Source organism: Mchenga conophoros, linkage group LG17 (genome assembly GCF_057382185.1).
Source record: "Mchenga conophoros isolate Kocher_MC1m ecotype Shallow Benthic linkage group LG17, M_conophoros_male_GT1.1, whole genome shotgun sequence".
NCBI classification, from domain to species: domain Eukaryota; kingdom Metazoa; phylum Chordata; class Actinopteri; order Cichliformes; family Cichlidae; genus Mchenga; species Mchenga conophoros.
Window position 1 is genome coordinate 17224440 of NC_140542.1, and position 27854 is coordinate 17252293.

At 44.6% G+C, this 27854-nt stretch overlaps 1 protein-coding gene across 6 annotated transcripts; it reads right to left on the minus strand.

Moving 5' to 3' along the window:
* Positions 1-392: 392 nt before the first annotated feature.
* On the minus strand, positions 393-27183 carry mical3b (microtubule associated monooxygenase, calponin and LIM domain containing 3b). Of its 6 annotated transcripts, none has more exons than XM_085251338.1 (35): positions 27042-27183; positions 24310-24652; positions 23834-24041; positions 23641-23757; positions 20342-20443; positions 19742-19897; positions 19553-19653; positions 18393-18650; positions 18199-18314; positions 17992-18118; positions 17769-17862; positions 17156-17303; positions 13906-14102; positions 13719-13819; positions 13579-13641; positions 12862-13032; positions 12654-12743; positions 12131-12241; positions 10752-10835; positions 10264-10426; positions 6487-6590; positions 5793-5859; positions 5483-5642; positions 4797-4954; positions 4641-4709; positions 3606-4181; positions 3457-3530; positions 3242-3316; positions 3038-3088; positions 2710-2955; positions 2542-2635; positions 2390-2440; positions 2211-2310; positions 2067-2140; positions 393-1931 (listed from the first exon to the last, which is right to left on the minus strand). In XM_085251338.1, exons 2-35 carry the CDS (start codon positions 24571-24573, stop codon positions 1747-1749), a joined length of 4755 nt encoding a protein of 1584 aa, XP_085107464.1. In that variant the 5' UTR covers positions 24574-24652; positions 27042-27183; the 3' UTR covers positions 393-1746. The 6 variants fall into 6 exon arrangements, with proteins under 6 accessions (XP_085107464.1, XP_085107463.1, XP_085107467.1 ...); XM_085251337.1 differs by having other exon boundaries at positions 24310-24656; XM_085251341.1 differs by lacking the exon at positions 10752-10835 and having other exon boundaries at positions 24310-24656.
* Between the last annotated feature and the right edge of the window lie 671 nt (positions 27184-27854).

Here is a 27854-nt window from a genome sequence, read left to right on the forward strand (position 1 = left end):
AGCTAAAAACTCATCTTTTTAAACTTTCTTTTGGTAAATTTTTTGTTTTTATGTTTAAGCTTCTGTGAAGCACTTTGTGATTTTTATCTTGAAAGGTGCTATACAAATAAAATTTTACTTACTTACAAACTGAGGCCTGCTGGAGGACAACCAGCATCACCTGCAGGCCAGGTGATTTATTTTTTACTCTTCTGTGACTGAAGCTTCCAGATCTTTCTCTCACTGTGCATTGAATACAAAGCTGTAGAGGAGTCACAACTTATGTTCAACAATCAAATGTTATAAGGGAGGAATGGTTCATCGATCTTCTCAAAAAAGCTTAATGTGTTTGTATTTAATCATAATAATAAAATGTAATTTCTGAGCAGAAATGAGCAGAAAATGAGCCAGAATGTCAGAAATGAGAGGTTTATTTCACAGCACAGAGTTACAGTAATAACCATCATCGCCGCATGAACACATGTTATTGATCAGGTGGCAGGTAAGGCACACAGGTGATCTGATGGCACAATCAATAATCAATTAGATAAAAATGTCATTGAGGCTGGGTCACATGGTTCATCGGATGTTTTAAAACATTTTTTTTATTAAATATTAAAGTTTGTGAAATGCTCAAACATCTTTAGTGAGTCTTAGCTTATTTTAAGAGTTCCTAAACTTTATAAAAGAGTTTTAAAAACAGTGATATGAGACCAGAGGGTTCGGCCTCAAAGGATTTAAATACACTGTTTTAAATGTTTTAATATCAGGTTTAATATCTAAAATATTAGGAATGGGTCCAGTTCCTGTAGACAACCAGTTTCTAGTAGAATTAATTTGATTTATTAGTCTGCCTGCCTATTGAGCCCACTTTTGAGTTCTTGAACTCTTGCTGTCTAGTTTTTATATTTTACTCCTGACTGCTGGGGTGGAGCCTCCACAATTTTGTTGTGCATGTACAATGACAGTAAAGGGCTATGCTATTCTACTGTATTCAAACATTTGACACACAGCATGTAATTAATTAACTAGCATCTGAGACTGTAAACTCCTCAGGAAAGAGTTTACTGAGCTCAGATCAGAGGAGTTTACCCCTGTTGTCAGTAGAAAGAATGGAGTTTTAAGATAGCTCAGCACTGAGAGCTGAAGTCCACCTTTGTGTTCTCTCTCGAGGAGTTAGAGATATTTAAACTCTGCACCAGGACAAGCTGCACAAACACATCTTCATTTAGATTAGCTTACTTTTACTCCAGGTAGCAACAGTGGGTTATGGTAGCTGGTTAGCAGTAGCAGTAGCATGGTATTGGCTAGCAGCCATGTCAGTGTTCCATCACTATAGCTAATACAGGCTGTTAGCATTAGTACTAACTCCTGCAGTCAGAAAAGTGGAGGTTTTTTCCCATCTTCTCTGGCGTGAATGACATCATCACACCTGATTGGATGGTTCAGTTCAGACCATCCTGTATCTGTTTGGGTTCTGCTGGATTTAATCCATCAAGCTGCTCTGATGACTAACTTCTAAGGAAACATTAGAGGTCAGCTGATTTCAGACTAAGACATCCTGTTTCTGCTCGTGGGTAGTTTTTATGAATCAGTTTTAAAAAGTTAATAAATGTAATTGTTTCTCTCCACCTGGACTGTTTACCTGCACTAAACCAGACTCTCCTCAGGTCAACTCGACAGTTTGCAGTTTTAAACATATCATCCCTGCCTGCGTCCAGGTGGGTTTAAAGACCTCTGACAGGTGAGACAGAAAGTCTGACCGCCTCAGGTCCAGGTGAGTCCCAGTCCTCCGGACACCATCAGCTGCTCCAGGTCCCTGTCTTCCTGTCGCTCCTGCAGTCTCTGCTCCTCCAGCAGGGACACCAGAGAGTCTCTCTGCTCAACCACCTCCAGCATCTCCTCCAGGATCAGACGCTCCTCAGCCAGCTGCTCCTCGTCCTTCAGGTGGTCTGCATGCGCGTGGGAACACACACACACACACACACACACACACACACACACACACACACACACACACACGTGATCATCACACAGAAACACACAGGTGAGCAGGTGAGCTTGAGCTCTGATCTTGTCTGTGTTACCGTCCACAGCCATCCTCTCTCGGAGCTCCTGCTGCAGGCGACTCTGCCGGTCCTCCAGCTCCAGCTCTCGGGCGCTGAAACACAGCCAGAACCATCACACCCCAGGAATCTGCCCAGGTGAGAGGTCAAAGGTCACATACTCACAAGATCATGAGCTCAGCTTCATATCGGACCAGAGCGTTCTTCTGCTGGACCAGCTGGAACCACTGCTGCATCAGCGGCGGATTATCCAGTTTCCCGAGCCCTACACAGAAAACCGGGTTCAGCGCCGCATAATACCTGCTGTATATGTACTCCACAGGTAACCGGATATGTGAACTGACCTCCCAGGTGAAGCTCCATGTCTGCGCTTTGGCTGGATTCTCCCCAGTAATCTAACAGAAACACAAGCACAGGTGGATTAAAGTAGAAGCACACCTGAGTTCAGGTAGAACCAAGTAAGTTCAGGTATTCCTTTGGCCTGTATTTTCAGTACCTGCTTCTCCCCTCAGAGCTTTCTCCACCATCACTCCTCTCTCCTCCAGCTGCCTCTGTTTCTCTTCCACCTGCTGCAGCTGCCTCTGGATCATCTAAGACACAGAACGCATCATCAGGTAATCTCACCTGAACTCAGGTAACCTCAGCTGGACACAGGTAACCTCACCTGGGCCTTGTGGAGTCTTTTCAGTTCTTCCTGTTTGGCCTGTCTCCTTGCGGCTCTCTGAACCCGTCGCGTGATTCTGGTGTCCAGGTCATCGTCGTCATCCTCACGCTCCCTCTGGAACATGGTTTCCTTCACGCTCAAACTGGATGCCTCCTTCGGCTGGACCACGACCCCCACCACCTCCGTGGGGCAGGAAGACTGGCCGTCAGAGTCCTGTAGCGGGACTCTGTCTTTTAGGGGGCGTCTCTGAAACAGCAGTGCGTAAGCATCAGGACAGGAAGTGAAACTGCTGGACCACCACAACCCTCAGAGGATCAGGTGTGTGTACCTTGATGGCGTATGATCGTTTGAAAGCCAGAGCGTGAGGAACGTATGGCGGCTGATTGCAGGAAGAAGAAACACGGAGGACAGAAAACAGTCAAACTGATAGACGAGACGTGAATCTACGTCCATTTAAGTCTTGGGTAGTTTCAACAAGTCGGTATGTCGGTCGAGTTTAAAGTCAGTCTGGTCATTGTGTGTCAGGTGATACCTCCTGGTTCTTCTCCTCCTCCTCGATGGCAACCCTCTGAATTTCATTGGTCAGGTCAAGCAACTCCAAACGCAGCTGCAAAAGAAGACTTCAGGTGAGAGACCCAGTCTAGGTGTTAGTCTGACCCCTATCCTTATCCCTTAGTGAGTCTGGGTATGATTTAGGTCTCAGATTGGTTGGAATAATGCTGAACTCTGATTGGTCGGAGTGCTTACGTTGTTTTGGGGCTTCGGGGAACATCTCTGCAACACGGTGGATGAATCAAGATCTGACACCTCTGCTCTCACATCTGGACAAAGAAGGTACAGGTATTACATCATCACAGTGACATCACACTGACTAAAGGTGTTGTTATTATGGTCACCTGTGAATCTCTGACTGGCTGTTTTCTCCTTCGCCCTCTCTGCAGGTAAAGTCCCACCCCCCTTCTTCTTCTGCTCATTCTTGTTTCCAGAAAACACAGTCTTTAATAGATTTCTGGCTCCAACCCCTCCCAGCTCCATCTCCCCAGGGGGAGGAGCCTCTCTGAGCATCTTAAAGAGGAGAGCCCTGCCCCCAGGCTGCAGGGGGGGGAAGAGGAGTCTAGGGGGGAGGCTATGAGCTTCTCGCCGTCTCGTCGTCCTCCTCTTCCTCCTAAATGTCCCTGGGTCCTCCTCTGACCCCTCCCCTTTCTCTTGCAGGAGGAGGGGCCTATTTTGTGGCAGTTCAGGTGTGATGTTGTCAAATGAGCCCCGCCCACTGGCAGCAGGTGTCTCCATGACAATGGCAGGTTTGAGTGGCGCTCTGGCTCCATCCTCAATGTGAGGGGAGTCAGGTGTGGTGATGAAGGAGGCTGTGCTGGCGGTGGTGGCGACAGGGTGTGGAGTCACAGATGAGTTCATGGAAGAGGTGGAGTCAGGCTGAACAGGTGTGTCAGAGCTGTAAGGAGCAAGCTCCGCCTCTGAAGGGAGGAGATAGTGTATGAAATAATGTGTATATGCACTCTGTACACACACACACACACACACACACACACACACACACACACACACACACTTTACTATTAATGTTTATTGATGTGAATGAATGTGAGGCAGCGAGAGTAAAGATTAGAACGACGGCCTTTAGAAGCAGCAGCTGAGCTCACAACGAAAAGGAAGCTGACTTTGAACTTTGTGTCACACACTCATCAGGTCAGTGTTTGAGTTTTAATAACTTCCTGTCCCCGTCCTCTGATCCTCGCATGGAGCACTGCTGTCCTTTCATTCCATTTTTAATGAAATTAGAATTTAAATTTTGCTGTTGTTACACACACACACACACACGCACAGAGTTAAACATTCATGTTAAACACGGTGGTTATTCTAAAATCTGAGGTTTTATAAAAGGAGTTTGGTTAGCAGGTTCAGGTAGGTGCTACCTGTCTCCTCCTCTAACAGGAGCCATAAGCCCGAACGGCGCTCCATCTCCCAGGGGTCGTACTCCCCCTCTACCAGCAGGGGGAGACAGACAACAGCACATCTCAAACTCAAGACCCCTACTTCACACCCAAAAACTCACAAAGACTTTAACTCACCATCGCTGGACTCCATGCCACTGCCTTCCTCCTCCTCCTCCTCCTCCTCCTCCTGGACTTTCAGGTAAAGCTGCAGCGTTTCTCTCGATGAAGATCTCGTCTCGTCTGAGGTTACACAGCCTCCTCCCTCTGCCTCCTCCTCCATATCTGACTCTGAACTGAAAACAGGAAACATAAAACAGTTGGGATGGAGGACCAACACTGCCAACCAAACAAACTAAATTCACTTTAATTTGTTTGGTGAAGCACAGCCACAATGATTAAAAAAATTAGAGCCATAGCTAGATTGATTAAATATTTACAGATTAGACTAGAATTTTTTTTTAAAAAGGCAACATTTTAAATTCAAAAGTCAAAACAATTTAAAAAAAATCCTACAAACATTTAAAATTTTGTGGGGTCTAAATACACAAATATAACATAAATTTTTTAAAAACAACTTCCCTTTTATTGTAATCTTTATTTTGATGTAAACATTTAAGTTTCTTTATTAATTCGTACTTTTCACACCACAAAATATTTCATATTGAAGTTTTTACAGTAAAACATGTGCGACCTCCAGCTCTTTACATCCAAGACATGTTTACTGACCCCCGTATGGAGCGGTGATTCCCAGCATTCAGCAGAAAGGCTGAAGCATTATTAAAGCCAAGGCTGTTTTTTTTCTATTTCCTGAGGATACCGACCTTCTGGACCTGGACCCTGTCTGATTGTCGGTGCTCAGGTTGAATAGGTTCAGGACCTCCTCGGAAACCTCCTCCAGCTCCTCCTGTAGCTCCACCTCTGAGCACCGGTGCCAGATTTCCAGCTCGATCCTCTCCGGCGTCGCCGCCATTAGAGAAGCAGCTGCCAACACACCAACGCAGCCACACACACACACAGACACACACAGACACACAGACACACTAAAGCCCACATCGATTCCTGTTTAAGGAGCGCGCTCAGTGTGAACACGTATGGACACTGAAAGCACACACACAGGTGAAGCTAGCTCACCTGAGGATGGTCGGCGGCCTGCTGAGATCAGAGAGTCAGACAGAGATGGCGCCGAGCTCTGGGACCCCTTCAAAGACAAAGATATGCGTTTATTTATTAGTCCTGTAATTATTCCAACTCTAAAACTCAAAGTTTTCAGTAACTCTGATTCTAAATTAAATTTACAAAAATAGTTTTTTTCACATTCTTTTTCTAAAATGAGTTTAGCAGATGAACTTTATTAAATCATTATTAGAATCATTATCTTTATTTTTCAAAGGCGAAATATTTGCTATTTAGGATTTAAAGGTTGAAAAAAACTTATACAGGTGATTGAAGAAAGGTCTAGTTTTCCTTTTGTCATTATTTCTTCTGTTAATGTGTGTTTTTATTATTTTTGAACTGAACATTTCTGGCATGATCGATCTTCCGTACTGACTCGCTAAACAGTGATGATCCTGAACAGCTTACCTGCCGTGAACAGAAACACCTGAACTGATCGGTTCCACAGGCAGGTAGCTGCTCCTGTCAGAACTCCATTCAAGGTCCAGCCACACAACACCACCACCACCACCCTGACCTCCAACTAAAATTACCACCTAAAGAGCATCTGATGACCTGTTCTACCTTCCAGGGCTTGAACTAATAAATTGCCCACACCTGCAGGTCAGGTGCACACAGATAATATCACAATGAAAGTAAAAGTGGTTCTTACGATTGACGTTCGGTGTGACGTAGCTCTGTCAGATGGCGTCGGCCTCTTCCTCACGGCTTGAGCACTTAGGTGACATTCGGAGCGTTGCATGCAGTAAAACCTCCCTGAGACACAGAGGACGACAGACAGGATGTCAGGACAGGTGTGTGTCTCACACACACAGGTATCTCACACAGAGAGATGTGGAGCGTATCTTGCAGCCCTCGTCTCTGAAGGCTTCCCAAAATTTATGTTTTTATAGCAACCTTCACACCGACTCCCGCCTCGACTTCAAACTCATCGGTCATGTGATCACTGTGCTCTCATTGGCTGCTGAGCTGCAGAATTCAGCTGTCAGACCCACAATAGACATTTTGTGTGGTTAAAAATGTGGTGTGGAAATGTGTGGCGGCGAGGCTCGGGGCTCCGATCACATGACACCACCACCTGACAGTAATCAGAGTACTGCAGTGATGGGCAGAAAAATCAGAGCGAGTCTGCAGGGCAGGTTGTGTGTTGCTGGGGTCAAACATTTTCTCCCCACTCATGAATCGGCAGATCTGAGACTCAGACACTAATCAGATTGTTTTTGATACACGATTATGAGTCTGCTAACGAGTTACAGAAGTACGGAGGTGAGGGCGGACCTATGTCTCTGAAGGTTTCTGTTGCTTTTTCATTTATGAAATCTATCTTGCAAATAAAATGACTTCAAACTACAGGTGGCCTGATGCACAGCAGGGGGTCTGGGCTTCATCAGCTGTTCATTACCCGGTCCACTCAGACACTCAGGGGGTCCTTCTTCCACCCACAGCCACGGGAGAACCACCTGTTACCCTTCCGTACACGTTTATGGACCGAGTCTCAGGTGAGTCTGGGTCCAAGTAGGTAGTCCACATGAAAACACATTCAGACTGTGAGAGCCAGGGGCGGAGCGTGGGGGTGGCTTACTGGGCTTAAGCCCGGGTTGTTTTTTCAGAAGCCCGGGGTCTTTTGGAGGGTAATTTTTTCATAGTTAGATGCCTGGCTGACAACTGTATAAAACAAAAAGTACACACAATATTCGAAGCACATAGTGCACACTGTGGGAATTTACGACTGTGCGTGAATCCCCCCTGATATTGGTATGATCCGAGCTCAGGCACTAAGCAACTGAGCGAGGGGGCGAGGCAGCTGCTGCCTGTGAGTGCGCTGTTGGAGAAACGGAGCCAGCCATACTAAGGAGAGCTTAAGTTTGACCAGGTACCAAAGCAAATCATTCGTACCGTACAAATAATGTAAATATGACGGTGCATCACGAAAGATTGATATCAAACTGATCACTTGACCCATATTAGTTACTTGCTCTTCAAGTCAATCAACAAATGGCGAAATGAAAAGCCGAACAACAACAATGCTGTTTCTTTAGAGAGTCTTAGCTTACGTGTGTGTTTATTTCATATTTTCTGTTCTTACCCTCCCCGACTAAATCGGTTTCAGTTATGTACTGAAATATAAGAATGGACATTAGAGGGTTCTTTCAAAGAAAAAACTCGGGTAAATGTTATTTTATATATCATGCTTACTATGTTGTTCAGTATATTTCTATGCAAAACAAGAGGGATTTCAGTACACAGCAGGATATTCACATTTGTAACCAGATATTTACACTTTAGGGAGAAAACATAAAACATTTTTACTGTACAACATCAATTTAGAGTAAAGCTTTGTTTTAGATAAATATTGAAATATATTTTGAATTAGTTAAATGTCAGAATAAAGAGAGACAGAGCTGTCTATTTTTATCACTTTGATCAAATGTAGGAGCACATGTACACTAAGTTTGTTAATTAATAAAAAAAACTCCAGACGATTCCATTGTGAGCTGAAGAAGCTTCTGATAGGTTAGTAGAGTCCATGTGAGTAAACTGGTGGCACAGCTGTGGATGCATATAAGGCAAAACACAGAGCCTGTTTCTTTGACATGGGAAAATCAAGAGATATCAACCAAAACACCAGGAAGAGAACTGTGGAGCTCCATAAGTGTGGCTCAGTTTTGCATACAATTTGGTGCCATTTACAATTAAGAAATACAGATAGTTTCTCTCTTTACTCTTAAAGTTAACAAATATGTTTTTTTATATTTATCAATCTAAAAAATAAACATTTAGTCTGATTTGATGTTACAATTAAAAAAGTGTTTTTATCTGAAGAGTATGTAAATATGTGGTTTCAACTGTATATTTGATGATTGTCAGCACAAAGAGGGAGAGAGAGGAACAGAGAGGGAGAGAGAGGAGAATGGGGACAGAACAGAGATGAACAAGAGCAGGTGAGACACACATGTTAGTCAAATGGTTGTTTACCAAAAGTATCACCGTATCATAGGTCCTCATGTATCTCGTACCTAGTGTTTCTTTTTAGGTTTGTTATTTTTCAAATTTTACATTTATTAAGTTGTGCAGGCTTGTTTGCACAACAAAGCTAAATAATTATATAAACTTTTCTCAATCTAAATAGTTTACTTTGGTAGAATTAAAAAATAAGTGTAGTGCAGGTCTATGATGATTTTTAGTGCTACTATAGTTCTGATTCTGGTTCTGTCTTGGTTAAATCCCAAGTAGTCCTGATTTTGAACTGTTGTAGTCCTGTTTTAATTCTGGATCAGTTCTGGGTCTGGTTGAATTGGGGTTTAGTCCTCGTGTCTTGATACAGCCCTGACCTTGTTCTGCCTTGCTGCTTAATTAAAAAACTAGCTTAAGGTGTCCTGCATATGTGATATATATTTTTTTCCTATATGAAGTCATTCTTTTTTGAACAAAACTCAAAACAGAGCCTATTAATCTTTCAGTCATTTCTACCCCCCCCAAAAAAAAAAAAAAAAATCCCACATGCATACTACCCTCTTGGGCTAAGCCCCAGGTGTTTCAAATGTCTGGCTCCGCCTCTGGTGAGAGCAGAACTTGAGCTCATGGTACGGTTACAGATCTTCATCGGGAGGCCAGATCTGGCCCACAGGCCAATGTTTGAGTCTGCAGAGAACTGCTGACTGCTGAACAACGCAGCACTGTTCTCTGCATCAAGCTGCCCGTTTATAAGGCCGTTTCCATTTTTATCCCCAAAGATCCAAATATACCGCGGAGACTGACACAGGTTCCCCCCACACACATTAACGGTCTTCAAAAACAAACAAATTTATCTGCAAATGAGGCCGTTTTATCTTTTCTTCTCTGGTTTCTGATTGGATCTTTTTATTTGATGTCACACTGCTCCCTGTTTTTGTTGCTCATTGTCTAATGAAGCTACAGATTCGACTGTGAACTTTATTTATCTGTGTCCTGGACACAGAGAGGCTTTATCCTCCACTTAGTCATGAGTCTGATATCGTCTGATACCACGCCTCAGGAATGAGACCGATGAGTTCAGCTCTGTCACTCAGGTTTAATCTAACGTTCTGTCACTGCCACAACCCTGTTTGTGATGTCATCACCCTGACACCAGGGCCATCAATAGAAGTTTTTCAGTGTGTGGGTTGAGAAAGTCCATATCAACTCTGTCTCTTATGGTCTCATCTCAAAGTCAGACATCTGTTTTCTCTCCTGGAGGTCAGGGTCAAACTGGAGGTTTATTCTGAGGGTCAATGGCGATGATCTGCTCAGGGAGACTCTAAAAATGTGTTTCATGACTGTGAGGTCATTGTTTGTCCCCACAGAAGGAAAGTGAACACCTCTCTTTTTTCCTGCTGAACATGGAAACCTGTTAAAACCTAAACCCCAACAGCAGAGAAGGGTGGAGGAGGGGGGGTGTGAGTTTACTGACTGGTGTGCTGGTCATATGTGTACGAGGCCAGGCGGAGGGGACTGCTGCAGGAACCACACTGGAAGCAGCTGCGATGGAAGAACAAGCCCTCTGCACTGAGACGCTCCATCACATAAACCCTCTGCTTACAGAAGAAACAGACGTGACTGCAGCTGGCAGAGACCTGCGGGGACACACACAGCAACAGATGGAGGAAAGGTTAAAGGAAAGGAAGTGAAAGTGGAGGAAAGGAAACAAAGCTGGGATGGAAGGAAAGGTGACAGATTAAAAAGCTAAAAGAAAGGAGACATTAGGACATGAAGAATGAAAGAAATGAAGAAACCACAAGAAAAAAGAAACGAGGAAAAGAAGTCTCAGCAAACTGAATTCCATCATCAGTTGGGCAGAGTTATCAGCTGATTTATCACAACATCTTCTTCACTTCAGCTGATTGAAACAAAGTCAAAGAGCCGAAGGGAACAAGGCGCAGAATACTGAAGCAGTCTTACCCCACCACCGTCCTCCTGACTCTGCATACGACTGGTTATCTGCTCAGCCAGTGAGCTCACGCCACCCGTGTACATTTGAAGGCACTTTGATCAGACAGACAGACAGACAGACACAGACACATTACAGCCACAGACCATGGGCCTCATTTATGAACCATATCTTTTCATCTGCAGTTAACCTGTGCAGTGAGCTGAAAATGAACTCCATATATTCACTTTTAATATCCAGGAAAGACGGCGAGACCTGAACCCTGACATCATCTGCCTCAAAGGACATATGTTTGTACAGGATGATATTTAGCTCAAACTTGTAACATACACTTGGTAGCTGGTTCGGTTGTTTTGTTTTGCACTCAAGTGCAATTACTGTTTTCACACCTGCACAAACAAACCGTGCAGACAGGCTGAATAAACCAGAGGTTGATTTAAACTGACTAAACACTGCAGGTGTGAAAACAACCTTAGCTGACCATGACCCAAGGGTCAGGGTCGGGGTTAGGGTAAGGGAAGGAAATGTGAGGGTGAGACTGTTAAAGAAGGGAAGGAAGATGCTGGTGTGGAAGTAACTTCTGTTTCCAAAAGTTTGTTTTTTGATCCACACACCTGAGTGTGAAGAAACTAACACCAGTAGAGACCCCTTTAGATTTACACTATGCAGTTGTTATAAATGAGGCCCTTGATCCACCACTGAGAGTGATAGGATATCAAGTGCTTTTTACCAGCATCACGTTCAGCGTTATGGTGTTTAAGCAGGAATTTTCACATGTGACCTGATACCATCTCATCTGATTAGTTCTCCATGTCTCCAGGATTTATTTAGTGTCTTTGTGTTTGTACTCTTTGGAGTGAAATATTGGGGTTAGTTTTATATCAAAGCTGGCAGCAACATCTGAGGCATGACAGTAACTCCAGCTTCTTCACCCTGATCAGGGTTTATGGCCACAATACATCTGAGCTGTGGGACATCCTACCGTTCAGGACCAGGTGAATCTTCAAGGAGATCTAACTTGTTTTCAGCGATGGGGCAGCCAGAGGAGAGGAAAATAAACCCTGCTTGTGATGCTGGTTGAAAACACAGCGGCAGATGGAGGGAAAGTCCAGCCGCACAAAGTGCTCAGTCAGCAAACACATCAGAGCTGCAGGCTGATCTGAGAACAGCTCCTCTGCTCAATAGGAGCCATTCATGAGCCTCACTTTGTTATTGATCACATGAAGCAGGCGATCGGTACAGCCCTGCAGGACTCAACGATCCACTGAGGATGTTCAGGCTGACGAGCACGAGTGCAGCCGGGGGACATCGAGGCCCGAACAAACCAGAGCACTACGGGAGGAGGGGTATACGTTCAGCACACAAACACACCAAAACCCATCAGAGATACCTGTTCAGGTACTTGCTCAGGCACCTGTTCGTCCCCATCGAGAACTGCCTGAGCCTTGAGCTTCTGTTTGAATCGAAAACTCATCTGCTCCTGCTGAAGAGTTCGTTTTTTCTGGCAGAGACAGCAGACGTTATTCCATCTGCAGTCTGGACTCTGCAGAAACTGTGACGATGCAGGAGGCTAGAACCAAAACCTGAACCAATCGTTGATGTCTACCGCACACCATAGAGAAATCGTCTTTAAAGGGTCTCAATTCAAACCGAAAACTCAATTTGGTTCGTAGTTACATCGTAGTCCAGCACATGAATCCATGAGAAAGAAACTTCTCACAAACCAAACTAACATCTGTGTGATTCACATGAGGATCTCAGAAGTATCAACAAACAGCAAAAAGGGAAATTATCTATTTATTTTAACCATCCAGCCACCTGCATCTTCTTAAATGAGTCTTTAAAGTGAAAATGTAGTTTATCAGTACTCCAACATGTCTCATCTGTCTCTACTGGCTTCTACTGGTCTTTACCGGCCTCCATGATGACAAGTGAACTGGAGATGCAGTCGGCTGACTTTCTGCTGGTTGGGAGGCTGGAGGGAGGCTGGATAGCTCCCCCTGCTGGTTAACACAGGGTGTTTGCGTTTATAGAAACATTAATACTACACACATCATGTCCACAACCCCTATTTGACCATCAGAAATCAATATGATTGATCAGAAATCAGCACGCTCTCACTTGTCGACGGAAATCAGCAGCAGCAGAAGAAGATGTCCTGCAGGTAGATGAACTTTCATGCAGCTTTGCCTGTAGCTGATTGGCCATCAAACGAACTCTGGACCGACTGGCCCCACCCACAAACTCCTCCTCAAACGACTGGCTCTCAACATCACCATTCAGGTCACATGACTGCAAAACAAAATATCCATTAAAAAAAAATCAGGTCATAGTCATCAGAGGAAAGTCAGTTGCCAAACAGTAGTGAGTTTCCTGAGGTGGCTTCTCCCACAGACAGTGACATCAGCGGCTCCACCTTTGGCCCTGACACTGTGCTGGTGTCAGCTTTGTGGCATCCTCGCCGTCAGTGGTGTGGTGTGTAAATGAGCAAAGAGGCCGCATCCATCAGTCCAGACTGAAGAGAGAAAGAGTGGCCAGCTCAGGCCCTGGTGATGGAAGCTTCTCCACCTGAGTCACATGGCGTACAGAGACTGAAAAGGGTCATCAGAGTGAAAAAGAAGCTTTTGTCTTCAGTTGTGAGTCTTGATGAATTAAAGAAAAGTCTTCATCTGAACCCGACCCTGAACTACATAAGACGAAGAAAATGGCCGGACAGCCGGACTGCTCACCATCTCCAATCTGAATGTCTAACGCTCTCTGTCCTTCAATGTCTGGTTCTGGTTGAAGATCTGAATAATTTAACATGAGCTGAGTTTGAAGTGAAGTGTGGACACTGACCTCCTGCTGCTCTCGACTCCGCTGACTGGTCTTCCTCTTTTTACCCAATGCCCCCCCATGCTCCTGCAGATACCATAAATTATTACCATCTTTAATTTCACACAGATGACTGCAGGTATGAGGAGGTGGAACTACGCTACCTTTGGGTTTCTCTTCCTGGACAAACTGGTTCCCAGTCGGCTGAGGAGGGAGGCGGGAGCGATGAGAGCTGATCGCAGGTCAGTGATGTGCCTCAGGCAGCCTGAAACAAACATGTTGGATTACCACGTCTTTTTTATCAGCCCTTTTCCAGTAGAATGGCTGATCGGGAGCAGTTTGCAGCCTCACCCATAGGGGGCGGCGAGTCTTTGAGCAGTTGGTAAAACTGGCTCAGGTACATAACCATCGACAGAGAGTCCGGCTCTTCCACAGACGACATTTCCTCCACCGTCATCAATGGAGAAATCCCAAACTCTTGTTCAGCCACATCAAAGCCGAGTCGAGTGTTTTCTTCCACTGACGACTCGTCCAGAGAGTCAAAGTCTCTGAGGAGAGGCAGGAGTCAACTCAGACCTCAGAAGAAGCAAAACTCTCACCTTTAAAGGACCATTCCTCTCTAAACTCCATGAACAAATGTTTATGACCTTGCAGTTCTATCTTTTAAATTATTCATGTGTAAATGTGCATGAGTGAAGCACAGAAGGTTGATATACAGTGGGGCAAAAAAGTATTTAGTCAGCCACCGATTGTGCAAGTTCCCCCACCTAAAATGATGACAGAGGTCAGTAATTTGCACCAGAGGTACACTTCAACTGTGAGAGACAGAATGTGAAAGAAAAATCCATGAATCCACATGGTAGGATTTGTAAAGAATTTATTGGTAAATCAGGGTGGAAAATAAGTATTTGGTCAATAACAAAAATACAACTCAATACTTTGTAACATAACCTTTGTTGGCAATAACAGAGGTCAAACGTTTACTATAGGTCTTTACCAGGTTTGCACACACAGTAGCTGGTATTTTGGCCCATTCCTCCATGCAGATCTTCTCGAGAGCAGTGATGTTTTGGGGCTGTCGCCGAGCAACATGGACTTTCAACTCCCGCCACAGATTTTCTATGGGGTTGAGGTCTGGAGACTGGCTAGGCCACTCCAGGACTTTCAAATGCTTCTTACGGAGCCACTCCTTTGTTGCCCGGGCGGTGTGTTTTGGATCATTGTCATGTTGGAAGACCCAGCCTCGTTTCATCTTCAAAGTTCTCACTGATGGAAGGAGGTTTTGGCTCAAAATCTCACGATACATGGCCCCATTCATTCTGTCCTTAACACGGATCAGTCGTCCTGTCCCCTTGGCAGAAAAACAGCCCCATAGCATGATGTTTCCACCCCCATGCTTCACAGTAGGTATGGTGTTCTTGGGATGCAACTCAGTATTCTTCTTCCTCCAAACACGACGAGTTGAGTTTATACCAAAAAGTTCTACTTTGGTTTCATCTGACCACATGACATTCTCCCAATCCTCTGCTGTATCATCCATGTGCTCTCTGGCAAACTTCAGACGGGCCTGGACATGCACTGGCTTCAGCAGCGGAACACGTCTGGCACTGCGGGATTTGATTCCCTGCCGTTGTAGTGTGTTACTGATGGTGACCTTTGTTACTTTGGTCCCAGCTCTCTGCAGGTCATTCACCAGGTCCCCCCTTGTGGTTCTGGGATCTTTGCTCACCGTTCTCATGATCATTTTGACCCCACGGGATGAGATCTTGCGTGGAGCCCCAGATCGAGGGAGATTATCAGTGGTCTTGTATGTCTTCCATTTTCTGATGATTGCTCCCACAGTTGATTTTTTCACACCAAGCTGCTTGCCTATTGTAGATTCACTCTTCCCAGTCTGGTGCAGGTCTACAATACTTTTCCTGGTGTCCTTCGAAAGCTCTTTGGTCTTGGCCATGGCGGAGTTTGGAGTCTGACTGTTTGAGGCTGTGGACAGGTGTCTTTTATACAGATGATGAGTTCAAACAGGTGCCATTCATACAGGTAACGAGTGGGGGACAGAAAAGCTTCTTACAGAAGACGTTACAGGTCTGTGAGAGCCAGAGATTTTCCTTGTTTGAGGTGACCAAATACTTATTTTCCACCCTAATTTACGAATAAATTCTTTACAAATCCTACCATGTGGATTCATGGATTTTTCTTTCACATTCTGTCTCTCACAGTTGAAGTGTACCTCTGGTGCAAATTACTGACCTCTGTCATAATTTTAAGTGGGGGAAGTTGCACAATCGGTGGCTGACTAAATACTTTTTTGCCCCACTGTAGTAAACTTTCTGTTATTTAGAAGTTGTTGACTTTTGCACCATATTCTTTCACTGCTCTTGAAGCTTGTTTTATTGATGATGAAGTTTTCTCACATAATGACACAGGAAGTTGTTTCTGACAGGACATGAATCTCTTTGTTCAGTCCGACAGGATGTCTCACAACACAGTTTGTCCCTCTGGATTCTGAGTACCGTATTTTTCGGACTATAAGGTGCACTGGATTATAAGGCGCATTATGCGGAAAAAAAAAGTCAGATAAGTCCAATTTTGATTCATTAATGTTGAATTCTCTCACAGCTGCTCTATTCCCGTGTCGTTGCAGTATATTAATGACTAACCTCGTATTGTGGATGGATTATCTCAGTTGTTCTCCTGACTGAAATTTGGTCCGTTTACAGCATCCTGCCATGCGATTGCATTTGTCCCTAACCATCGGGAACCCTCACGTTAACTTTTATTGAGTGGAAAAAAGTTAGCGTTCTTCCTCCAGCTTCACTGTGTTTATGTTATGTTAACATAGCTGTGTCGCTAGCGATCACGTAACACGTCATTATATACCAGCTAGTCCAACTTCAGTAACCCTACAAACGTCACTGCTGTGTAGTTTTCTGTCTTCATTTATGTTGGAAGTGGTAGCAGAGCTGTACCTTTTATTTTTTTCAGAAATCTCTCAGTCAGAACATGCTATATCATGTTTAGGTGGAAACTATCGAGCTAACTTCCTGTTAACTTCTAACTCTGTTAAATTTAATAAATTCTGTCTTCATGGATGCCTGGATGTTAAACTTAATTGTTACACCTGGTAAAGCAGCAATGCTGATCATTTTATTAAAGATGAAAGAATTTAGACAGTTTTTAACTCTCAGTGACGCCACAGTGTTCGTTTGACTTTGGGACCTGAAGAAGACGGAGTTTTGGACCCAGATTACTACGTGAGGCTCCTTACTACGGTAGCCCTAATGCCCCGGTGCGGCTTTGTAGCTTACCAAAGTGGTACTAAAACATTTTTTGACAAATTTTTGAGCGCCATGTACCACATATAATCGGTTCGAGGTTAGTAAGCACAACCAGAATTCATACATAAGGCACACCGGATTGTAAGGCGCACTGTTGATTTTTGTGAAAATTAAAGGATTTTAAGTGCGCCTTATAGTGCGGAAAATACGGTAGGTCTGAGTGAACTTTTCAAAAGTCATGTGACTAAAAGTCATGTGACTAAAAACCCAAACACAGAGTGATGGAAACTGTCCTCAGAGCAGTTTTAACTAAAAGTAATTACATCAGATCAGATCGGTATCGGTGGATAAGAGCACACAGGGCGAGGCCACTCCTCCAGGAAGTAGTCAGGTCAGTAACATTAACGCCATGGTAACCACAAGTCTGTTCCTGACACCAAGTCAGCAGCTGATTGGATCGAGAGAAGGATTCTGTGAGAAGAGACAGAAAGAGAGAGGGGACCAGTCAAATGAAATCCTCAGAGCATTTTTAAACAGGAAGTTGAATATCCTTCCTCAGCTGCTGCTCTTCAGCTGAAGGCTTAGGCTTTCCAAGGAGAATTGTCAGATCTTCTATTTGTCAGATCTGTTCCTGAAAATGATGTAATGAAGTTCATCAAGGCTTTTATACACACACATAAAAGTTTTTATATATTATATAAAAATTTAATATATATATATATATATATATATATATATATATATATATATATATATATATATATATATATATATATATATAAATTTTTTTTTAGAAGCTGAGAATCATGCACAGTGTTGGGACAGAGAGGCATCAGGTCAGACTGTGAACTAAAAAACTTCACTCTAACATTCATCAATCGCACTGTAGTTAAAAAAACAAAACAAAAAAACATCTTCAGAGTAAAGTTATCCCACCCTGTCTGAGGTATCTGGGGGAGGGGAGCCGGATGATATCACTGCAGTCTGTGGTTAGCCCCACCTCTTCTCCTGTGTCAACCAGGTGCCTCACCTGAAGACAAAAAAAATATCCCTTCATGCAGGAGCAGCTCTTACTTGTTTATTGATTCAGCTTTAAATTCTTCAGTCCAACCAAACATCATCAACAGAGACAAAAAAGCCCTTCCCTCTCTGTGTTTACCTGGGCAGGTGTGATGGTCAAAAGGCTGGTGTTCATGTATCTTGTTGTTGGATCTACAGAGAACAGAGTGATGTTCTTTTGCATGTTCTCTGGAGTCGTCTGAGGGAGGAGACGGTACAAACTCTCTCTGTAGGAAAGACACACAAACAGACATAATGTGGCCAGGTGTGAGAGAACAGCATCCTGTGTGTCCAGGTGTGTCTTCACCTCTCAGCCAGGACATCCAGTGGAGCTGCGCCCTGAGCCCAACTTCGTATCATCCAAGCCGAATCCAGAGCTGCCAGAAACCCTCGAGCGACTCCCGTCCCCATCGGCCAGAAGGGCTGCAAAAAGACAGGAAGACTCTGTAATTAATCAAGGTATCTCACTTCCAGCAGCCTGTTTACCTCCACCGGTCTCACCTCCAATAGGCTGTCTCCAACCAGTGTGACCAGCAGCTGGTGTCCGTGGCGTTGGCGAACCATAGCAGCGTTCTCTGATGCATACATGCAGGTGAAGTCGAACATGGCAACATCAGGCTGACCATAGTGATTCATGGCAAAGTCCAGAGTTGGCAGCTGGTGATTGGTGGAGAAGTCTGCAGCCTCACGGGCATATGCCTGCAATGCATTCTGGTCAACGTTCCCTCGAGAGAGGAGCAGCTCTGTGTCTGCAAAATCCTAAAGAAAAACAACAAAGGCATCTACTATTAATTCAGGCTTATGTGAGTTTGTTTGAGGAGTGTGACTTCACGCAGAATTACTCCACAACTGCCAGCCACCTCAATGTGGTGGAAAGGTTTGTATGTTCCCAGTGACCCTGAGAGCTATGAATACCTTGCCCTGAAATAAAAAACCAAAGCCCCCTTGATAGGTTTGTAGCTTGAACCCATCCGCTGGAACGTTGAAGACAATATAATTACACTGCAAAGCAAGACACGAGTAGGCAAGGTTCTTCATATTTCTCGTGCACGGGAGAGAACCGGACAGGCGCCGTTCCTTCGCTTGACCCCAGTTCAGGGTAACTATCTTCAGAACTCTCTGGAAGGCTTCCAGACGTACCTGGTAAACCCAAACAGGTGGTGAAGGTGAATTGGAAATCCCATGTAAATGAGGGTTTTCACTCTCACCTCCAGGAGAATTTGTCATGTATCCTTGGATAAGGAGGGGGCAGTGAGCCATGTTCAAAAACCTTGCAGATGTGAACAGATGTGGGCCACAGCCATTCTTTCTAGTTGACCTCTGGGTCTGCTGAAAAGCAGATAGGTGCCAGGAAGCTAGAAAGAGCTGTGGTTTTGACAGTCAAAATCAAAACAGTGTGGAAGGAGTTTAGAGAGGCCACGGAGAAGGACTACTGACAAGAGTAAAGAAAGTCTGAAGACTCAGAAGAAGCATTTTCATTGGAGAGGCTACTGGGGTGGTTAAGAAGCTCCCAGAGAGCAAGATGCAAGTTTTGGATGAGATTCACCTCGAAATGCTAAAATTATTCAACAGCAATGGCGTGGGTTCATTACTCAGCTCATGGACGGAGGGATGGATAGAGAATGACTCAAGGTGTGTGTGTGTGTGTGTGTGTGTGTTACCTGCAGAATTACTCCTTTTTCCAATAGACTCTGTTTCTTTGCCGTCATCACAAAATAGTGTGTGTCGTCTTTGTAGTACACAATATTCTCCAAGTTAATCCCTAAAACAGGCAGACACAGGTGAACATCACACACACCTAGAGTCTCTGAATGCAGACTCCAGGTGTGTGTCAACTTTTAGGAACAAACCAGTTTCCTGCCGTAGTTCCTGGAAAAACCTTTGGTTAAAGATGAATGCCACACCGCTGATCTCCTCCACTTTGGCCTCAGCTGTGGTGTTTCTGTTCTTGAAGTTTGCTGTGATGGCGATGGCAAGCTTCCCCCTGAACTCTTTACGCCTGAAACCTGTTCACACACACGGATATAGGACAACATGGTCAGGTACACAGTGTCCACATTTTAGAAAAGGGGTGTCGAACAGCACATAGTCCAGAGAAGTGTCATACCAGTCTGAAATGTTATAATGATGCTGTTTCTATATAGCAGTCAGGGTTCAGATTTACAGGTGGATTAACCTCCATCAGACTGTGAGAAAAAGGCTTACACTGCAGTACTGATTCAAAAGTAGGTTACAACTTTCAGATGGACTGGAAGACACAAAAACCCTTAGAAGAACTGAAGTTGTTGTACCTGATGATTTTGATGTGCCTGACAGTGTTGTTGTACCTGACTATGTTGATGTACCTGATGATCTTGTTGTACTTGCCTATGATGCCCGATGATGTTGATTTACCTGATGATGCTGATGTACATGACTACTTTTTTTTATACCTGTTAGTGTTATTGTACCTGGCAGCGTGTTCCTGCGTCCATCTGCTCCGATTATTACATCAAACTCCAGCTGACTCACAGGGTGATTCTTTGGACTCACCTCCATTCTCCAGCCCAGCTCTGGACAGGTACATAGATACACAGAAAGTTGAGGAATCTACATTTTAAGTGCTTTTAGGACTGAAAGATAATTTCATACGTACTGTCTGTTTTTCATTTCTTTCGCTCACATATTCTGCAGCTCAGTTTATGACCCTGATGATGGCTACTATTCACCTGCTTCTGTGTTTTCTAATGAACATCAACAAGGTTACACCAATGATTTCTTTCAACACTTTCACTCTAGGTAAAATGTTGTCTGACTTCAGGCCTTATACCCCCATTGTCGTCAAAGGAGCTTGCAAAGAAAAGCGTCTGGACTTCTTTAAGTTACTTGAAGACGTTTCACCTCTCATCCAAGAAGCTTCTTCAGTTCTATGGTCAAATGGTGGAGAGTCCCAGATATAAACCTAGTGGGAGTAACCCCCCACAGAGGGACAAAAGGACCCCCTGATGATCCTCTAATCGCCTGAGCCAAGGTGTGAAACTGGGTGTGGGTCCCAATCAGCCAGAGTTTCGGGTGAGTTCATTGTGAAACCTGGCCCCACCTTATCATGCGAATTCCTGAGATCAGATGGCCCAGGATGTGAGTGGGCGTTAAGGCATCTGGGAAGGGATCTCAAAACTGGATTATAGATGGCAGAGAGTTGGTGTCGTAAACCCCCGCCTCTGTTCAAAGATGATCGCTCACAGTGGACATAGATGGCTTCTTTCACTCCTCTTTCAAACCATCTGTCCTCTCTGTCCAAAATGTGAACATAGGCATCCTCGAAAGAGTGTCCTTTATCCTTAAGATGCAGATGGACTGCTGAGTCTTGTCCTGTGGAGGTGGCTCTTCTGTGTTGTGCCATGCGCTTGTGAAGTGGCTGTTTGGTCTCTCCAATGTAGAGGTCTGAGCATTCCTCGCTGCACTGTACAGCATACACCACATTGTTAAGTTTGTGTTTTGGCGTTTTGTCTTTCGGGTGAACCAGTTTTTGTCTGAGCATGTTGCTGGGTCTGAAATGCACTGGGATGTCATGCTTGGAGAAAACTCTCCTGAGTTTTTCTGATACACCGGCTACATAGGGGATGACAATGTTGTTGCGTCTGTCCTTCTTATCCTCCCTCGCTGGTGTCTGGTCTTCTTTTCTGTGCCTCTTTGCTGACTTTAAGAACGCCCATTTAGGATAGCCGCACGTTTTGAGTGCTTCCTTTACATGTGTGTGTTCCTTCTTTTTTCCTTCAGGCTTAGAGGGAACATGTTCTGCCCGGTGGTGTAGGGTCCTAATTACTCCAAGTTTGTGTTCCAAAGGGTGATGGGAGTCAAAGAGGAGGTACTGGTCTGTGTGTGTGGGCTTCTGGTAAACTTTGATGTTGAGGTTGCCGTTCTCTTCAATGTGCACAGCGCAGTCCAGGAAAGGCAAACAGTTGTCCTTTGTGTCTTCCCTGGTGAACTTGATGTTTTTATCCACAGAGTTAATGTGCGCAGTGAAGGATTCCACTTCCTGTGTCTTGATTTTGACCCAGGTGTCGTCTACATATCTGTATCAATGGCTGGGTACTCTTCCTTTGAAAGAGCCTTGGAGGACAGGACCAACTTCACACCTGATCAGATTTGCACACTGTTAGACCTCTGCCTCACCACTACATATTTCAAATACAACGAAGGCTTCTACAGACAAAAACATGGCTGTGCCATGGGCTCCCCCGTGTCACCTATTGTAGCCAACCTTTACATGGAGGAAGTGGAAAGGAAGGCTCTTGGCTCTTTCAAAGGAAGAGTACCCAGCCACTGGTACAGATATGTGGACGACACCTGGGTCAAAATCAAGACACAGGAAGTGGAATCCTTCACTGCGCACATTAACGCTGTGGATAAAAACATCAAGTTCACCAGGGAAGACACAAAGGACAACTGTTTGCCTTTCCTGGACTGCGCTGTGCACATTGAAGAGAACGGCAACCTCAACATCAAAGTTTACCAGAAGCCCACACACACGGACCAGTACCTCCTCTTTGACTCCCATCACCCTTTGGAACACAAACTTGGAGTAATCAGGACCCTACACCACCGGGCAGAACATGTTCCCTCTAAGCCTGAAGGAAAAAAGAAGGAACACACACATGTAAAGGAAGCACTCAAAACGTGCGGCTATCCTAAATGGGCGTTCTTAAAGTCAGCAAAGAGGCACAGAAAAGAAGACCAGACACCAGCGAGGGAGGATAAGAAGGACAGACGCAACAACATTGTCATCCCCTATGTAGCCAGTGTATCAGAAAAACTCAGGAGAGTTTTCTCCAAGCATGACATCCCAGTGCATTTCAGACCCAGCAACATGCTCAGACAAAAACTGGTTCACCCGAAAGACAAAACGCCAAAACACAGACTTAACAATGTGGTGTATGCTGTACAGTGCAGCGAGGAATGCTCAGACCTCTACATTGGAGAGACCAAACAGCCACTTCACAAGCGCATGGCACAACACAGAAGAGCCACCTCCACAGGACAAGACTCAGCAGTCCATCTGCATCTTAAGGATAAAGGACACTCTTTCGAGGATGCCTATGTTCACATTTTGGACAGAAAGGACAGATGGTTTGAAAGAGGAGTGAAAGAAGCCATCTATGTCCACTGTGAGCGACCATCTTTGAACAGAGGTGGGGGTTTACGACACCAACTCTCTGCCATCTATAATCCAGTTTTGAGATCCCTTCCCAGACGCCTTAACGCCCACTCACATCCTGGGCCATCTGATCTCAGGAATTCGCATGATAAGGTGGGGCCAGGTTTCACAATGAACTCACCCGAAACTCTGGCTGATTGGGACCCACACCCAGTTTCACACCTTGGCTCAGGCGATTAGAGGATCATCAGGGGGTCCTTTTGTCCCTCTGTGGGGGGTTACTCCCACTAGGTTTATATCTGGGACTCTCCACCATTTGACCTTAGAACTGAAGAAGCTTCTCGGATGAGAGGTGAAACGTATTCAAGTAACTTAAAGAAGTCCAGACGCTTTTCTTTGCAAGCTCCTTTGACTACGATGACCTGGATGACTGAGAACCTTCACAGACATACCCCCATTGTCACTTTGGCTGACAGTTTAACTCAGTTCGCATGTAAAAATTGCAACTGTGAGCTGTGAACACACTTCCGTTTTCTTCTAGCAATACATACAGCATTGTCTGGCTTTAATTATTCATACAGCCGCCCCTTTGTTCAAACTGTTAGGCCGTACTGTGTCTGTGCTGGTCCTCTGCTGGCTCCACCAGCTTTTTAAACTCCACATTGACATGAACTTCGACCCCCAGGAGCAGGGCGACCTTCAGCAGGACAAGCTGCAGTTGGCGAATACCTGCAGAGAGGAAACGGGAAGTGCTGACTAGATGGTTTGGCTGCTCTGATCAGACAGAAGCAGAATGCTGACTCACTGATGTGGTCGATGGAGCCGGCACAAAACCTTCCATAGAACTTTTTGGCTCCAAGGCCCCGCAGGTCGTGGATGGTGAAGGGCCATAAGTGGAGCACATTGTTCCTGGAGAAGGAGTCCCTCTTCTCCAGCAGCACCACTCGAGCTCCCATGAAGCTCAGCTCCACTGCTGTCCGCAGACCGCAAGGCCCTGCACCAATGATAACACACTGGCCAGCGAGAGAGGAGATAACAGACGATCAGACACATTCATCCCTTCTTTTTTTTAAACCTTAAAGTAAAGCCTTATATCAACAGTTCAAGGTCATATTACTTTAAGACCAAAGACCAAAAACCAAAATCTGTAAATGCTGTTTTAATTTCTCTGCCATGAACAGTCAATCTATGAAGTAGTAAGGTGTTCCTAATAAAATGACTGAGTAACATGTCTTAGTATGTTTGAACCAAAGCTCCTGCTGTATTTTTTTAAACACGTACAGTCACATCGCTGCAGGCTCGTGCCCTCTGGTACTCCTCCTGCGCCCCCCTCCGGTCCAGCTTGGCCCACAGACCATTCGCCCTCCAGTAGTTAAGGCGGCGTTTAATCGGTCGGTACAGTGGCCTTTCGGCAGTGCTCGGGTCCAGCTGCAGATGTTCACAAAGCTGGCTGAAGGAGCGCAGCGCCGCCCTGCAGGTTGATGCTGATACAAACTCATCAAACAGCTCCTGAGCTTGGCATTCTGGGAAAGACTGGTCTTCCATGGTGACCTCTGAGGCTGCAGGGCACCATGGGAAGGATGTCACCTGCTGATGATGTCACCTGTGATCTCCAGCTCGCTCTCTGTCTGGTGAAAGGACAGGAAGTGGAATTACAGACTATGATGCCTAATTAAGGATAAAAGCTAAAAATTTGAGGCGCTGTTTGTGAGGTTTGTGTCTTCCTGTGGCTCACCCCCAATTACAAATACGGATACAGCCTGAGAAAAGTACTTACTGATTCATGGTGATACTTAAAGTGCAGGTACCGGAAAACAAAGGAAAAACACTTGGATGCTTTAAAGGAAAGCAGAACTCTCACAATTTTTAAGTCCTGAGTACCTTTTCGTTATTTTAGAGGTACTTTGGAGTACTTCAGAGGTAGGTGGGAAAAGTTTCTCCCTCTCAGATTGTAGTTAATGCTACCATTAGTGTTTATATGGTGTTTTCCACAGATACAATTCACAAGAGTCAATGCTTCATAGAAAACAAATTTAAGATAACAGAACATTTAAAAAGTAGATAAAAAGACATCAGTAGTGGGTGCTTTTGGACTCTGTTTTATCGAGTAAGGAGTGAACGACAGCATTTCGAATTACCTGCAGATTTACTGAGTAAAGAAAACAGGAGCACATGAAAGCACCCTAAGCTCCTCTTTAGAAGCTACAAAGCTCAACTTAATGATGTCTCTCAGGTGGAAAAACAGGATTTAGTGAGGTGTGGGTATCGAAGTAGTGATAAGTATTGGGGTGACATTAGGAAAAACAAATATTGTTTATCATTTTGAAAATAAAGTCTAAATGTTGAGAAAAGTTGTTTCAAGAAAAACTGCTACAGCTGCTTCCCCTCTTAAACATGCCTCGTGTAGATGAGTCACTGAAACCAACTGATCAGCCGTGCTGTGATACAACATCTATCCTGTATACTGCACGAGGCTGTGACCATCGATGATCTCACATCTGTTGGATTTTGTGTAAAGCTGACCAACTCTTCAGCGTCGTCATGCTGATCGTGTCCCAGAGCTGAAATTCAAATCATTTTCTTCCTTTAACTAAAACTGATCCTGAAGTACGACCTCACTACCTCAGAGGCTACAGCAGCCGTGGCGCTTTGTCCTGAAACAGCTGTAATCTATACATTTTTCTGCTTTTTTTTCTTCCTAAGAATAGAATTATGTCTTGAATCTCAAAACTGTCACCAATATTTTTTTTTCTTAATGTGGTCTTAATACTCCTTTATACTTCTTTGTGTGAGACGCGATTTAAACCATTGTACCTGAAACGCTCACAGAGTCGGCTCAATCTGATGGTCAGCTGTGTCGCGTGCAGAGCTGAGGTCCAGTCGTGCATCCAACACGTTCTGAGCAAAGCGGTTTGGTGGAGTGCTTCCTGACAGTTAACAGTTAATTAAAGTTATTGTAAACGGGACATCAGCAACAGCGCTCTGGAATAAAGGAATCTGCTTCCGCTGCCGGGTGCACTCTGTAGTCGTGACAACCTGGACTTAAGGTGACAGAGCAGCTGAAGGGAAGGTGTGACGACCTGGATGGAGTCCAGACCCCCTGCTGATAAACTCCTGCTACACCGAGGCTGCGTTCACAGACACTCAGGCGACTGCTGAAAATAACACAGCAGCTCTACAGACATGGCACTGGAAATTAAAACTAGAAAAAACTTTTCCTTCAGCTCTGTTTGAATTTCAGAATAAAACATCAATAAATAATCCATAAACTATTTCAGCACATTAATCAATAAATATCTTTTAAAAGTGTTCACTGCAAAGACATCAAACCATTCAAACAGCAAAACCTCAGATCACTGGAACTGATCAGATTATTGATCATCATCTCAGAGTGAGTAAAATGATAATGATGTCTCTGTGCTGTAGTCACATGACCAGCCGTCAGCCTGAGTATGTGTTTGAAACAAAGAGGCTCACAGAGCATGGCTGTCAGTACCAAGCACCAACACGCACGTTTGTCTGCCTCTGTAAGGACCCTCAGTGACACGATGCTTTCATAACCTATACCGTCATGACCTCTGACCCCTGAGGTGAGAATAAACAACCTCACAAAGATAGAAAAACAGCAGCAGATCTGAGTGTGTTTCACTTTACTGGATTTAACACAGAGGAAAGTAATTGATTTATTTAGTCTATTGATTATCTGTGCTTCAGACGGACAGCTGAGGGTGAGACCACAGTTTGATGTAGATATTTCAAACTGACCAAAGAGACATCGAGCTGCTCGGTTTTCTTTCTCAAGATTCAGCACCGTCTTGTTCTTTATTCAGCTGAGTGTAAAACACGGTTACAGCAAACTCTGAATCTTTCTGCAGCCTTTTTATTTGCAGCTCAACTCTACAGCACTCAGAAAAACTCAATCCCACCACATACACACCTGTGACTCAAAAAATAAAAGTCTGCTTTTACTTCCTGTCTGCAGACTGAATGGAAACAGACAGAAATGTACTCACATGTCAGAGCTGCCAGCCGCCTGCTGCTCGCCTCCAACTGCTACTGCTCCCCAGCACACACTAATCCACTTTAATCACACAGACACAAGCCTGTCAGTGTGGTCAAATGTCCTCACAGTGTCTGAAACGTATAAAGCTGGTCAAACAGGCGCACTGACACACACAGTGTGTAGCTGAGGTCAGGGGGCGTTGTTAGATTGGGGCAAGCCCCGCCCCCTGACTGTCAGCCAGAGAGCGGATCCTGATGGTAATCTGTGAGTTAACAAGCTTAACGGGAGCTGGGCAGCAGCCTCAGATCATCTTTGTTATTGATGAAGTAGAGTTCATCACTGTGACATTCATCCCATCGCAAGGATCAAGCATGATTGGTCATGTGACCTCAGACTTCACAGGTGTAAATAACACCATCACTAATAATTAGCTCCACAGGTACAGAGACAGGAGCTCATGTGGGAACCTATCAGCAATCACGTGATCACTCAGACAAGGACTGCAGTGCAGAAACTGTCTTGACATCATCAGGTCTGTGTGAAGAATCTTAAATAACCCCGTTTGTCACCAAGCAGCTCTCTGTGTGACATCCTACGTTAAAGGCCACGTGAACGTCACATATCAAACCATCTTTTACTCTTAGACTGCTTACCTGAGATTTGAAGCCAAACCTCCACCATCATCAGCTAAAAGGCTGTGTGGCTGTTGTGGTCCTGAGAGTGTCAGGTAGATGTGACTTCATAAGCCTATGCAAAGAGGACACTGGACTTGCTCTTACTCTGGGTTTTCTATTTATTCAGGTACAAAGACAACATCACACCT